Source organism: Stegodyphus dumicola, chromosome 8 (genome assembly GCF_044657685.1).
Source record: "Stegodyphus dumicola isolate Sdum_Otavi_A_Nest chromosome 8, ASM4465768v1".
NCBI classification, from domain to species: domain Eukaryota; kingdom Metazoa; phylum Arthropoda; class Arachnida; order Araneae; family Eresidae; genus Stegodyphus; species Stegodyphus dumicola.
Window position 1 is genome coordinate 11,239,670 of NC_140775.1, and position 15,696 is coordinate 11,255,365.

The 15,696-nt window shown below is 33.5% G+C and overlaps 1 protein-coding gene across 1 annotated transcript; it reads right to left on the minus strand.

The window, feature by feature from the left end:
- Positions 1–1,743: 1,743 nt before the first annotated feature.
- Positions 1,744–7,459, minus strand: LOC146995653 (speckle-type POZ protein B-like). The gene has a single exon (XM_085821577.1). The coding sequence runs from the start codon at positions 7,446–7,448 to the stop codon at positions 5,646–5,648; it is 1,803 nt and encodes a 600-aa protein (XP_085677703.1). The 5' UTR covers positions 7,449–7,459; the 3' UTR covers positions 1,744–5,645.
- Positions 7,460–15,696: the final 8,237 nt, after the last annotated feature.

Consider the following 15,696-nt stretch of genomic DNA (forward strand, 5'->3'; position numbering starts at 1 on the left):
TCTGCAATGTAATTTAAATTGTAATTTAGTATTTAATATATTTTTTTGTTATAGGAGATTGTCTACTCTTATTTTCTTTAATTATATCATGCATTAAGTACACACGACCACCAAAAACCTTAATATTGAATTGTAAACATAAATTGAAATCCTGTTGACAAATACGTTATAAAACTATTTAAGCAAGAATTGTTCGCATTGTAAAGCAATCTGTTAAAAGGTATTGTAAAGCAAATGCTATGAGATGGGCACTTAAGAACGTAATAAAGAGTTTTGGAATATGTATTGTTGAAATGAAGGGTAAAAAAAAAATCTGATAAGTATAATTAAAAGAATTATTCCCCTTTACATTTTATAATAACTCAGTTACAAGTTTTAAATAATACTTAAAAAAAAAAAAAAACTTATTTTATTCCCTTTCAGAAATGTTCAGAGAAAGTCAAATACTATTTAATACCTATTTAATTATTAGGAATTAGCGAAATACTTATTTAAAGTATTTCGCTAATTCCTAATAATTCTCTAATTTAAAATGAACCGAATAGAGCATTAATTATAAATTGACTTACGTTTTTCGATTTAAAAGAAACCAAAAAATAATGTCATATTTAAGAAAGTATTTTAGGAAGAAGCTCTATAAATAGAAAAGAAATAATGCATAATTTTAATATTAATAATACAATAAACTTTGATCTTAATTTTTGTACCTTAACCGAATAAAATCGAATTACCTTAATTTTTTTTTCTAATGTAATTAACGAAAACTTGTGAAAATATTTCATTCAAAATAAACCATTCTGAGTAAACTCCTGTGAAAAGTATAGCATTTAATTCCGTTCAGAATGAAATGTTTAAAAATATGTTGTTTTCACATACTTAGGACTCTGAAGTGTTGTAGAAAAAGAAAATATAGGTTGATCTTTACATTATGGTAACTTGGCGTTTTCTTGGCGAAAATTTGGCGACCAACTCTCCTACAGCAACCCTCTATTTTTTTTCCCCGCCGCCATTTTGTCTTCACGAAGTAAAGACATGTTTCTTTTCTTTTTATCTACTGAACACTTCTTCCAACAATCTACTAGCCGAATTACACTTATGCTAGAAATTTTATCTAACAAAACTGCTTAAACATGACAAATATTCACTGCAAAATTGGGAAAAAGTGCACAATACCATACTCCTTACGCGTTTTTCAAAATAACACATACACATAAACCATATACACGTCGACTTATTTTTACTTAAAAAAACATCCCAGAATTGCACAAAAATGGCATTGCGCACACTCTTCACTATATCCATGTACACTGCTTTTTTCTCATAAATTAGAAAAATTTCACGAAAATACATGACAATTTTCTCAATCTTTAAACCCGGTAAAAAGAACATATATGAAATTACCTGATCGCGAAAAAGTATTTACCCTTTCCAAATATGAACATTTCCACATATAAAATAAATAAAATATCTAAAAACTTTTACCTCTAAATCATCTATTATATTATACACGTCACCAACGAATTCATACCGCAAGCATTACAAATACTTAGTATCAAATATTTAAATTATTTCCATGCACGTTTACTTCAACTTAAACGTATACCAAATTCCTACAAACATAAAATTCACAAAATAACTATCATTTAATTAAAATATCACTAAACCATGTACACGCCGACTTATTTTTACTTAAAAAAACATCCCAAAATTGCACAAAAATGGCATTGCGCACACTATATCCATGTACACTGCTTTTTTCTCATAAATTAGAAAAATTTCACGAAAATACATGACAATTTTCTCAATCTTTAAACCCAGTAAAAAAAACATATATGAAATTACCTGATCGCGAAAAAGTAATGAACATTTCCACATATAAATAAAATATCCAAAAACTTTTACCTCTAAATCATCTATTACATTATACACGTCACCAACGAATTCATACCGCAACCATTACAAATACTTATTGTCAGATATTTAAATTATTTCCATGCACGTTTATTTCAACTAAAACGTATACCAAATTTCTACAAACATAAAATTCACAAAATAACTATCATTTAATTAAAATATAATTAAATTCAAAAACACTACTTAAAATATAAATGAGCACATACATTAATTTAATACATACATAAATACCCATTTCGAATTCACTTTAGTTACGGCCATGGGATCCAAAAATTCACGAACACTGTTTCACACAACACAGAATAAAGCCAAATACAAAATTTCCAGATATTTTCCCGTTTTCCCCCCTTTTCCGATTAAAGAATCGTAATTCGTCCATTAATATCACATGACATATCCCATGATCTCTCATTTCCCTCACACAAAATAATGCGTAATCGGAACTGAGTACTGCTCACATTATTACCAAAGTGCCAGGTTGTAACCTTTATCGCCTCCAAAATGTCGCCAAACTACCAGTTACCATATTCTTAAAGATCAGCCTCAAAGTTCTTTCAAGCATTTTTTGTGTCCTGAAAATGCCAAATATTTCTATAAAAAAAAAATAAGCAGGCATACAGAATAATTCATTTAATGGTTCATATAATCGCTTTTAACTGATTTCATGTCTAAATTTTCTACACAGAAATCCGCTGTCTAATTTTTACCATATTGTAAAGATCAACCAAAATGGATACATTTATATGTATATTTGCGACGTAATTACAAAATATTTACACCCGAACGCGTCAAATCCCATAGAACTCAATGGTAAATGACCCAATGTTTTGGTCACCACGTAGGGATCGCCGGTGCTTCAGAGCAGGGTACGGAAAAACTTGTTTAGGGCGACTCCATCTTACTTCCTACCTCCATGATCTGAAACCATATGGACATACAGTGCCATCTTGTGGCAGAAATTATAGTTTTGAAAAATGTTCCAAGGTACTGGCACAAATACGTGACAGTCGGTAGAAAACGCAACAATGCTCTGGCACGCCTGCGTGTCGGCTGGTAGATAAGTGTGTTCGTTGCTGGCACGTATACGTGACAGTCGGCGCGAAGGGGTTAAAAAAGCATCCCAGAATTGCACAAAAATGGCATTGCGCACACTCTTGACTTTATCCATGTACACTGCTAAAGTCCTAGCTAGTAACCTTTATCGCCTTAAGAAAATGTCGCCAAACTACCTGTTACCATATTCCAAAGATTAGCCAAAAAACCTTACCTGATCCCCTTTCACCACCACCAAAAACCCACTGACCTTCAACACTATGACCCCTATTGTACTTCCTTTTGCCAAACTTCGACTCATCTATTTCGACAACAACACCATCACCTCCTACCTTCTCAGAATTCTCCTCAATATAATTCAAAATAATCTCGTTAATGAATTGCCTCCAATCTGCTAAAGTAGTACTAGAGAAACCATACTCTTCTGCAATCCTACCTGTCTTAGTGCCTCTCAAAATCTCATACGTGATCAACAAAACCTCAAACAACTTAAACTTAAGCTTAGACTTCGAAAACCAAGAATTATGCCTTATCGACATTTCAGTGTTGCACTGATTACCACCTACCATTTGCGACAAACATACACAAATCCATCCGAATAAGACTTCTTCAACTTCTGCTTTATACCAGACCCACATTTCTTACACACTGCAGCCTTCAACAATCCAACCTCCATCAAAAAATCAATTAATATCTGCATATCCTGAGCCAAATGATGCAAAAATAAACAATTAACAATACCTGGCCTTCCAACTGTCGGCCTACCCGACGAAAATGAAGCACAACTATCAATTTTCCGACTCAAAACTCCCTGAAACTTTTCAACAACATTATATAAAGTAAGCATATTGAAAGCTAAAAGATAAAAATAATTAATAGAAAAAATATATAATTGGAAAATACAACCAGATTTGCAGCAAAATACAGCAAGTCAGAAATCCGCTTGATCACTTTACAAAGAAATGGCGGTAAAACATATATGAAATCCAAAAATTGTTGCCACAAAACTTAAAAAAAAAAAAACTCAAAAAATGGTACAAAATACAAAAAAATACTAAATTTGGCAACACCAAAATAAGAAACAGCAACCCTAAAATAAATGTCCGTAGGGAGTGCCAGATTTAGTGCGTAATTTTTGGGGAGGTATATCAAAGTTGTACCTTTTGTTCTTTGACTTCTAGATCAAGAAAAACTTGTTGTAACTTTAGATTTAATGTAAGAAATAAATATACATTTGAATTTTTCCTTTGCGATTCCTTTCCTTTCCATTAAGATTATTGTTTATGTATTTTTGATAAATATTTAGTAAATAAAATTTTATATTTTGCTTTATTTCGTAAAAAGAAAAAACAAATTTTGTCCTTTTAGCTGCGTTTTAGATCGTGTGTTTGGCCTGCATGCAATTTGAAATTGACACCACCGACATACAACATAAACTTACTTACCGAGCTTCTTGTACATCAAATTATTGCTGACGATCTTGCCATCTAGTAATCTTTATCGCCAAATTACCTTTTATCATATTACTGAGATCACCCCAAAATTACTTTAAAAAAACTTCTCGAATTGGCATCATTTGTTTTACTAAGGAGGGGGGGGGGCAGGAAACCATATTTATTTACGGTTAACTCAAGACCATAGTTAATGCGACGGCATTTGAAAATATACAGGAAAGAGGATTGACCCATATTATAATTGACAGAAAAATACTATTTTAAATTTACCTGTATTTTGTGGCAGTTTAATGCGGAAAATATTTTCATTTGGTTAGGCAAATTAAACCAATAATAAAATCAAATGAACACTATCAGAGATATAGAATTTATAGCTATAAATACTTCTACTAATGTTTACTTTTAATAAATGATTAATTACGCTTATATATTTCGGACTGCATGCAGTTTTAAATTACTGTTGTGGATAAGCACTATGATACAACTATACAAACTACAACTGTTATTAGTCTTGTTGTTAACTCTTTTGTATATTCTGCAGAGAATTTTGTTTCATGCTAATGGATTAGGATAGTTTAGGCATACCCAGTTAATTCACGCGTGAGAAATCAACATCTGATTGTCTCAGACTAATAACTGAATTAAACAAAAATACATCTTAGACTATTTGAGAAATTCAAATATATTTGTAACTCGATAACACTGGCTATTAATAAATATCAGTTAGAAACTATATAAACAAGATCTAGAGCTGACTACAAAGAAAAATGATTAAAGAAGGAACAAAAGTTATGATATGAAACAAGTGGCATTCATCCCTTACATTGAAATATAAAATTATAATTATATCATATGAAAAATAACTCTAATGTCTACATTCGAAATACAGAAATTAATTTTTAGTAAAATCCTTCCATCCAAGGTCAAATTGTATTGAAAACAGTTTACTGCTATACTGCTTTAAGTTAACGATAGAAATCGGACAATAAAACATAGCACTTCTATGTTTTATTGTCCGATTTCTGTCCTCCTTCTGAAATGCATAGAAAATGATTAAAGTATAAGGTTTAGCAAATACTGAAATTATACTTAAAAAATTCAATATACTTTTACATGCTGTTTAACTTTTTTATAGAACGACAGGAGATAATTTGCACAAGAAGCTTCCAAGAAATTTTAGAACTAAAGTATGGAACTAAAATCCATAGAAATAATTTTCGTTTCCTATTCCTCTCTATACTCAATAACATTTTGCAAAAATTTTGCAGTGTAGTTATCCTTCACAAATTCTTTCCATTCTTTGGTTGCAAAAATTTCTGTATCATTTTCACACACATATCCCACTACACTATCGTACAAATCATCATCGGAATGCAGATGGGCTAACTGAAGTATCTTGCATACGGAGTCGAAAGCTAAGTTCAATACGAGAAAAGATGAGCACTTTTTCTTGAGAGAAGGAATGTCGTACTTATCAGCAGCTACGTACAATCGCTGGGTAGTCACCTCCAGCGGTTTTTCTAAATAACCAGTATAGATGTAGGCAAGCAGTTCATCCATTATATCCGCATCGACATCAGTAACTTCTATTTTATTCATTTTTGACTCTGTCATTTCGGTTTGGAACATCCTTGAAAATACAGAAGATCTGCCACAGAGTATAAATTTGTGTGCGCGAAAAGTTTTCGACCCCACTACTATATCAATATCTGAAAACTTTCCACCTCTGTAAAGCTCACGAAGGTCATCGTTAAAGTAATGACAGTTAACACAAGATGCAGGCGCACACGACGACTCTACAATCTGTGAATAAGAACTGCAATCCGAAAACTTCAATTCACACTGAAGTCGCAACACATCTCGTGGATCTTCAGAAACGCTTCGCAAGAGTTCCGCACATTTCCATTTTTTATCCAACCGGAACAAATGTTTGTTTTCGCAGCAACCAGTTTCGTCGAAGGATATCTTGCTCCTTACGAAAGTCGGCTCGGGCTCACTTTCATTTATTTTGCAAACGGATATGTCGAAGCGTTTACCTTGCACGACCTCTTCACGCAAACGAAATAATAAATTCCATCTACAAGACTTTATAGTATCAACAGAAAATACGTGACTATTTAATACTGTGTTGATGGGTAGACTGGAAAAATTGTGTATTGGCCACTGAAATGATATTTTCCTTACATTAATGCATGTTCTAGCTTTTTGCGCTACATTCGACATAAACTGTAGATTTGGAAGTTGGTACTTGCTTGCAGCAGCATTCAGTTCTAATAAGAATTTAGGTTCAGAACATTCCAATTTTCCTGTATAAACATATTGGAGAATAGCCTCCAGTACATTTGAATGAATGTCCAAACGTTTTTCAGAAGTTTCTTCTGTATCCAGTTTTTCCAACATTTTAGGCCACCTCGCTGATAACATAGCTTTATGCACTCTGAAAACGGAATAACCAGCATGTAAATGAAGATCCGCCCACGGACCATAAAAATTTTCGTAGGAAATCTGTGGCAGGCTATCTTGCTCAGTTGTCTCGAAGGCAGGCTCCAAAGTGCATTTTATGATTAAAATGTCGTTTTTGAGCCAACGAAACAGGTCATTTTTAGAGAAAGCTTTATAACATCCAATTGGGTTTTTCGCTTCAAATTCATCTACAGATCCTTCACCTGAACTAAAAATTAATTTTTCATTGGAATTCAGGCCTTCAATACTATATTTCATTTCAAAACTTTCTGAAATATTATCCACCCGTGACACACAGACACTTATATGACTTTCGCTTTCATATCCTTCCGGATAGAGTTGTATGCACCATCGAATGGCGGGTAAAGAATTCAACACAAAACACGGACTCGAAAGGTATTCTCTCTTGGAGTGATGATGCATGCTGTAGTTTTCAATCATCCAAGTGAAAGTGAACTTTTCATCCTCTTTTTCTGCCATTTTAGAAACGAAATTGTACTGAATAAATGTGAAGTTAAGCCAAAGCACCACTATTATGAAAAGCACGCATCGATCAAATAGCATCTGGCTTTATCGAAGCTCATGCTTAACGCATGCGCAGTAAGATTCTTCGCTAGCGTAATCGCCTGGCATCTGCTATACATTATTGGCGAAGGAATTAATTATGGAAGGTTATTTTTTCTGTTTAGAGGGTTCGAAGTCCTATTCATTCCGACGATATTATGTTGTTTTTTGTTAACAATTTCTTCATTTAGCCTTTTTAATCACAGTAGTAGTTTTTTCTGGTTTATTTCAAATTTTATTTCGTATTGTATTTTCTCAATATTGGCCCAGTCTGAGCAAAAATTGTTATGGTAACCCTATTCAGAGTTCTTAGGATCGATGAAGAATTCGTATATCTTATCTATTCTTATTTAAGATAACGTAATCAAGAATAAGAAAAGAAAGTACCAAAGCTTCTGATTTTGCAGAATGCCCATGAAAAGAGCAACCTTTCATAGGCATGCTAAAGAAAGAAAAGAAAATAGCAAGTTTTCATAGGTTATAACAGCAAATATGGAATGAAACATAATAAAAATGCTGCTTTGGAAAATAAACGTAAAATAAGATTAAATTGCTTATGGCAAAGCACTTAGTCCTACGCTTATTGGTCTAGGATGAGATGTACTTTCGTGGAAAGTATGAATTAAAATAAATTAAAAAAGAACTTCTATGGTAACAGTAAATATAGGATGAAATATCATACAGAAATACATTACGAAATAAATATGAAATTAGGTTAAATTAATTGATTATTGCACGTTACAGAAACCTACAACATTAATTTAATGCAATTCAAAAATATAAACACCAAGAGAAACTTTCCACTTTTGTTTATGTTTTCACTTGTGTTATTATGTTTACTCTATTTCCGCATATGCTTTTATGTCCCGAGTCAATTTCCGCATATCTAGGGTTATGTGAATAACAAATAAGTAATTCCCATTGTAACCAGTACTAAATATTTATCTTTGGGCCTATGAATGCTTTCAAAAACTTTATTCTTTACATGTGGAAAGGAATTTCTGTTAAATTACTCGTAGTGAACATAACACATTCGCCAGCAATCGTCCTTACGATCAGCTGCTCGATAGTACCCGAGATTCTTTATTTCTACTCCCGCCAAGAAATCGCCAAGCCAAGACGAAACAACGTCTGATGTCATTTTACGCAGATTCTGACAGTGGAATTTTCATTGGAATTGTTTAAACCTCCTAGTAGAATGGTGTTTTGAACAGTATTACATAAAGCAGGGTTTCTTAAACTTTTTTCATTCGCGATCCCTTTTTATCACTGAGATTCTTTCGCGACCCCCCAGGACCCTATATTATTTACGAATATTTTGTGGGACCCCCATAAACATTGAGCAAATCCGACACACGTGTGTGTGAAACTTATTTTTTTCACTTGTACTGTAATATACTATTGCAGTTTTAGGTCATTAACTTTAATTTCGAATTTTTAGACATAGAGCAATGTGAAAATTTTAAATAAGTAACAGACGAAACGACAGCGTCACGTGCAAAGCAAGTAAAATGAACGTTTCTATTATAAAATAAATGCGTCGAAACGTTTTCCTTTTTTCTTTGTCTGTATTGTCTTATTTTTATCTATTTTCAGATACGTCGTGTAAAAATATTTGGTGATTGTTAGTTAATTAATAATTTAAAGAACTGCTAAATTAATTTAATTAACTGTTAATTTTTAAAACTGCTAAATTTTTCGGCGACCCCCTGCTGCAGTTCCCGCGACTCCCACCACAGTTTTTGTGTAACACCACAGTTACACAAAAATCATATCTGATCCAACCACCCCCTCAAAAAATGATTTATAATATCGCAGTACCTAGGTACTGTGAGTACTGTATCGAGAGATAATTACTTTCGAATTTATCAATATGTCCTGAATTGGAGGTTCGAGTGGTAAGTGCAGAAGTCCGAAGTATGAGGAAACTACGTAAAATATTCAGAAGTCCAGCGAGCAGTCAAGGTTATCGAGGTGGTGCCCACGAATAAGATGTATAATAAAAGTGCAGGCAATTACGAAATATAGGGCACATAATAAAAAACCGCAATACTCAACACGTTAAGAACTAAGAGTTCACAAAATAATCAAAGTTCGAACACAGTCTAAAAATAAATGCACATCGAAAATACAACCGACCCTACGGAATCAAAGGCGAAAATTATCCAGTTTCCATTAACGCAAGATTAAATTTCCACTAAATATTTCTTCAAGAATGTTGAAAAAGAGAAAAATTTTGTCTATCGGAATGGGTGCAGCACGAACATCATCCATGCAGCTAGTGATAATTTTAATAACATCAAAGATAGAAAAATCATTAAATATCTTCTTTACTTCTCTAATAATGTAAAAGAAGTCTTTAATGCGGAGGAAATGTTAGTATAGGAATTATTACTCTGACTTATAGTATTGGGTTTGGTTGCTCGGCGAGCGGCAGTTTTGATTTAGTTTGGATTATTTGATTATGGGTAAAGCACTCGAGGGCTATCTGCCTAAGAGGAGGGATGCCTTCGTAGATGATTTTCTAAAGAAAATCGACTCGCATACACGTTACACGTGGGGAAAACCACGAAAATGCCCATGCAGCCAGTCCGTTCGCGGAATTCGAACCTCGACCGAACTACCAGTGTTCAGCCACTTTACCCCTCGGTCGCTGATGGGTGACGAGCGGTGGGAATTGAGTCAAGTCATTTGTGTCAATATTTTTTCGTGTTTTCTTATCATTACTATGTGACACAGAGGAATGTTTTAGTAAGTGTATGTCTTTCGAAAACCAATCATTAAAGCAATGATGGCAGCAGTATTTTTTTAATTGTATGCAGTTGTTTTAGCGCCCAGTCATATTTTTATTTCACTCGGTGTGTAATTTTTTTGAAAAAAATGCTTTAGCATGTTCTAATTACTCTTCTAATTCTCTTCGGTTTGTTTTTTGCTTAAGCGGCCATACTTTTCTAAACTTTTATTTCATCACAGATTAATTTCGAGTTTTAATCAACTGATGCTTTTTATATTTCTTTGTTTTTCAACTTTGTTGTAAGTTATTAATTTTTTTTTTCTTCAAGTTAATCTTCATTATTATGTTTATCAATAAATGATAAGAACTTTTACTTTTTCCCCTTTCCCTTTCGACCTTCTGATGAACTTTTTTGGAGGAGGGTGGATATATGGCAAATTTATAAACATTTATCATTTTCAAAATTTTCCCGAAAGTGTATTCCATAAAGCTAATCTTGCAGATCCCTTTAGTCTCATCTTTCAGATGTATTGAACAAATAATCGCATTTACAGCTTTAACCCTTTGACTACTAATGAGACATATATATGTCCCAGTAAAAGTTAAAAAACTACTGTTGGATTAAAAAGTACTTAGAAACTGTAGCGTATCCCAGTCGTAGAATCAAACCAGTTGCGCATGTTTCATTTTTTGTTACTCAGTTGGCGCTGAATATTTTCTCGCCAAATGCCATTATTTTGTTTTTTAAATTCGTGGTGAAACGGTTAAAATCATTTGCTCATTTGCAAGCAGCTAGCTATCCACGGGTTCCTAATATCGATGCTTGCATATTAGCGACCTTTTCGCAATTCGGCGATATCTTACAGAAGCAAAAAAATAATATTGCATACATATTTTACTTTTGATTATGTTTTAACTCCTGAAAATCAGACAAGAAATTTAAAAAAAAAAAAAAAAAAAAAATTGTGTTTTTGTTCCGAGCGAAATTTTTTCGTGATGGCCTTTAAGAATAGACTCACAGTAATTGTTGCCTTCAATGGTACCTAAATCTGACGGCAGTACATATTATTACATCTATATCTACATTGAAAAGTAGATTCAACCAATTGGGACTAATCGTAAATTCGAATCTGGACATGATGGCTTTAGTTTCTCAAATTGTATTTCAAAAGGGTTTCTCCCTCCCCCAATACTGCAACTTCATCAAAGCCGAATTCGAGCATTCACGATACTGTATTTCTGCTGAAATTTTACAGCATTTTTTTTTTCTCTTGTAGGCAGATTCCACAGCTGACTTGAGTTTTAGACTGAGTGTAAAATAAAAATTAGCAAACCGTTTTATACATTAAAAATAGCAAACTGATTTATAATTTATGCAAATTCATTAGCAAACATTTATGTATAAAATCATTGGAACCTGGAATACAAAACTTTTGTAATTGCTTGGTAAAATTGCAAAATTATTTTGCGGAGTTAGCGAGAGTTTAGCGTGTTCTGAAAATATGGAGAGTTTTGCTAAAATGGTTGTGCTAAATGATCCCATGATTCCTTTATTTTGTTCATTAGGGACATTCAGTCATAATTTATTTTGTTCATTAAGGGCATAAAGTCCCATGATTCCTTTATTTTGTTCATTAAGGACATTCAGTCATAATTTATTCATTAAGGACGATTCGCAAATAATATTGAACAACCTCTACTTATTGGAGAAGTTAAGCAACAAGAATCGGCGTAATATTACGCTGATTTAACTTATAATATTATATTATTAACTTATTATAACTTATATTTAACTTGTTATTCGGCGTGTGATTTTAACTTAAACTCCTGCTGATTTGGGGAAATAGTGAACCGTATAAAAAATGTAATTTATCTGGGGGTTATTATTAATCAAAGGCTCAAATGGTCTTGTTATATTAAGCACGTCATCGGAAAAGCGTGTAGTATCGGCGACCAACTTTCCGTACTCCTGAGAAATACGTTGGACTGTCTCTCAACGAAAAGAGAAGGATATACTTATACATTATAAGCCGAATTCTATGCTACCTATCTGTAGCCTAGGCATTAGCCTCAGACATCCACAAATTTCAAGCAGGAGAGAACAAGATTCTGATAAGAATTGTAAATGCTCATTAACTGATAAGAAACAAACTGATCCATGACAAGTTGAAAGTTGGCCCTGTAGTGCACCACATTTCTAAACTTAAAAAGCCTTTCTTCTGGCTGTGATGCTGCAAATTTTTCAGAAGCCCTTAGTTACCAAATCATTCTAGAAGATAATTTGATCAGACCATTCGTTTCTCGCATGCTTAGAGACTTCGTAAGCTAGCTTTGACTGCCAACGTTTACTTGTTTTCCTTGTGCGGCGTGAGTTTCGTCTCTCGTCTTTTTCCGTTAGATTGGCACACATGCAGTACAGGAGATAATGGCCTTCCCAATTTTACCTCAATTTCTTGACCGTTCTTCGAGTTTACCCGTTATCTCGTCAAAGTCATCTGCCCTCAGAGGCTTAATCTTTTTATCTAGCTTATTTAGGCCCCTTCTGAGGCTACATAAGCAACTTTATAATCCATATCTGTAATTTATTTCTTTTTCGTTGGCCTTAGTGTAACACATTATATGGCATTATTAGCGAATTTTAAATTAATTTTTATTTAAAATTAATCTTAAAGAGCGTCGGTTGTCTTTTCAGATTCCAAATCGGCCTTGGAAGCTATCAGAAACGGAGAGACTAACGTCATCTTAACTATTAATTTCCTATTAGAGCGCTACACAGCAGAGAAATATCCTGTGTGCTACAGTGAATTCCTGCTCATGTAAACATTGAGAGAAATGAGTGTGTTGTTTCTTTAGCTAAAGACGCCAGAGAGTTTGAACAATCCAATATCTCCATCACACTCACTGATGCAAATGCAGTGGCCAAACATAGACGTCTGACTCATAATTTTAAGGAGTCGCTTGCCGTAGACTTCGACTGCCCTAGAACTATAACATCCATAATAGCTAGATTAAGAAATCACTATAATGCATGAAAATTCATCACGATCTGTTCACGATTTGTGTATAATCCCAATCTCAATCCCACTCCCACTGCAGTAGTGTCTTCCTCTCAGCATCAGCTCAGTGGAGGAATCAAGGTTAGGCAACTGAAGATAGTTAATGCGATCTACCGAGAATGTCCCCGCGAGCTACTAGTAGCTCGCGATCAACTGTTTGGCGATCACTGGTTTAGAAGGTCTTCCACGATGACGTTCCTCTTCCTATACAGATAGCCCTCGTGTGCTTGGCCATATTCGATTAATGTAACCTCCTGTAAACATGTAAATGCATGTAGTATCAGAAAAGTTGATCAAAAACTTGTAAATCATCATGAAATCTTCATCTTTTCTTTCGTTGCTATATCAAAGTCCGAACTGATCAGACCTTTGCCCACTGGTCATTCGTTCTGGATTCCATTCCCAGCGATAAAACTAACTCCTCTGAGTTTTCGTGTTTCTGTATTCGTTAAATGAATAATAGAAAGAAAGTACCCATAAGGGCAATCTTCCCAAATTTGGCAATTATTGTGCCTTGTTCATTAAACTTCACCTCATTTTGGAGCTAAGGCAGGTATTAGTACTACAGGTGCTCATCATTACAATTTGTATTTGGACACAGGAATTAAAGAACATATCCAGCCCAGAGAAATTTTAAACATTAAAGTTGACTTAGGTAAACTCACTCCATTTCCCAAAACATTTACTATCATCATATTGAAGGTAACTATGGGTAATTCTTTCAGTATTTGTTGGAAAACTGCATTTGTGGTACTGGATCTGCTATGCTGATGATACCTTCGCACTTTTTGTTGGTAGAAAAGAAGATTTAACGACGATTTTATCAGTTATGAATTCGACTGAGTTATCCAATTCACGTTTTAAACTGAGTCAGATTATTCTGTACCTTTTCTCAACACTCTAGTTATCCGCAATGAATTTGATTTCAGCACCACTACTTGTTATAAAACCTTCATCTATTTGCTTGCTAATCATGCCACCCTGCTAAGCAGAAAAAAAGTAGCTTCATTTTACTTCATATATTGTATGAAGTAAAATATGTATTTCGTAAATATAAATATGTATTTGTAAAATATGTATTCGAAGTAAAATATGGATATGTATTTCGCTCTTTCAAAGTCTGTTCTTCAGAATCTTTGTTTATTCATTTCCTCAATTATTTGCAATCATTTCCTAATGATAGAGGATTTTCTCAGTTAAAAGATTTTCATCTTCCCATCAAAGAAGACATTTCGCGGTTATTAGAAAAAAATCAATAACATTATCTTTATTCCACTTCATCCTGTTATTAGTAGTTACAAAAATTGCTCGGATTATCTAGAAGTTCGCCTTTGAAGCCATTTTCTTCTGTCAGTCAAATTCGTTTTTCAGTTCTCTGAGCTTCTATAACTGATAATTCTTAGAGAATATATAGCATATCTTGCCAATATTCAAGGTGATTCTGAGATATATCGGCCAAACTAAAAGAGCGTTAAAATCAGGGAATCCTAAGTCTGTGTTCGAAGAAGAGACATAAAGAAATCTTCGAAAGCCAATCACAACTGCACGCTTAACTATAATTTTTGAATCTGGTTTTGAGAAAAATTATTCATAAAGTCTCTTCATTTCCTGAACTGAACTTACTTGATGCCCTTTACATTTACCAGACTTTACCAACTTTATTAACTGACAGTAATTTTAATCCAGTTTTTCGCAACGCCTAAAAATTCTTTTTATCGTAGCTATTTCATGAATATTTTCCTTGACAGAGGGAGATGCGTGTGTTTTCATGTTTTCCGGCCCGTTGGTTTCCATACAGGACGGTCATTGCTTCTCTCATCTTTACAAATATTTTTGTGTTTTAAAAAAGAAATCTATACGTAATCTTCCACGAAATGGATAGAGTTTCATTTAAAATCTAAGTTAAAAACTAAGATGCTTTTTTTAATCTAATTTAAAATTTTATTTTAGCATACTTTGCTTGCAATTAGATCTATAACGATAATATTAATTATAAATATTGAGGAACTGCGCATTTGTGTAATTCAGGTGCTCTTGTTTCCTACGCTTGCGAGTGAGAGTGTTTTTATACACTGGAAACTGGATTTTGCAACAATGAATGTTCGCTGTTTCTTTACCATCTCTAAACCATCGGTACATTTTTAATACAGATAACGTATTAATACACAAATTCTGGCAGTCCTACATAAGCATTCTCATGTTTCTTCGTTGAATCGTCTTGAGCTTTAAATATGATCGTAAAGAAACTCATCTATTCCTGTCTCATAAGAGATTTGTCTATTTTCAGGGGACTGCCTGACCCTTCCGAAATGTTTTGGTGTGATCTAAAGCAGCGGCCGTCAACCCTTAGAACTTCACGGACCACTATATATATAATTTTATATTTGGCGGACCGCTAATATGAATTATTAAAAAAACCTTAAATCAGACCTTTAAAACAACATTAATACGCAAAAGC

What these genes read in the sequence shown, in the direction of transcription:
- LOC146995653 (XM_085821577.1), bottom strand. Translation starts at nt 7,448, where the DNA reads ATGCTATTTGATCGATGCGTGCTTTTCATAATAGTGGTGCTTTGGCTT.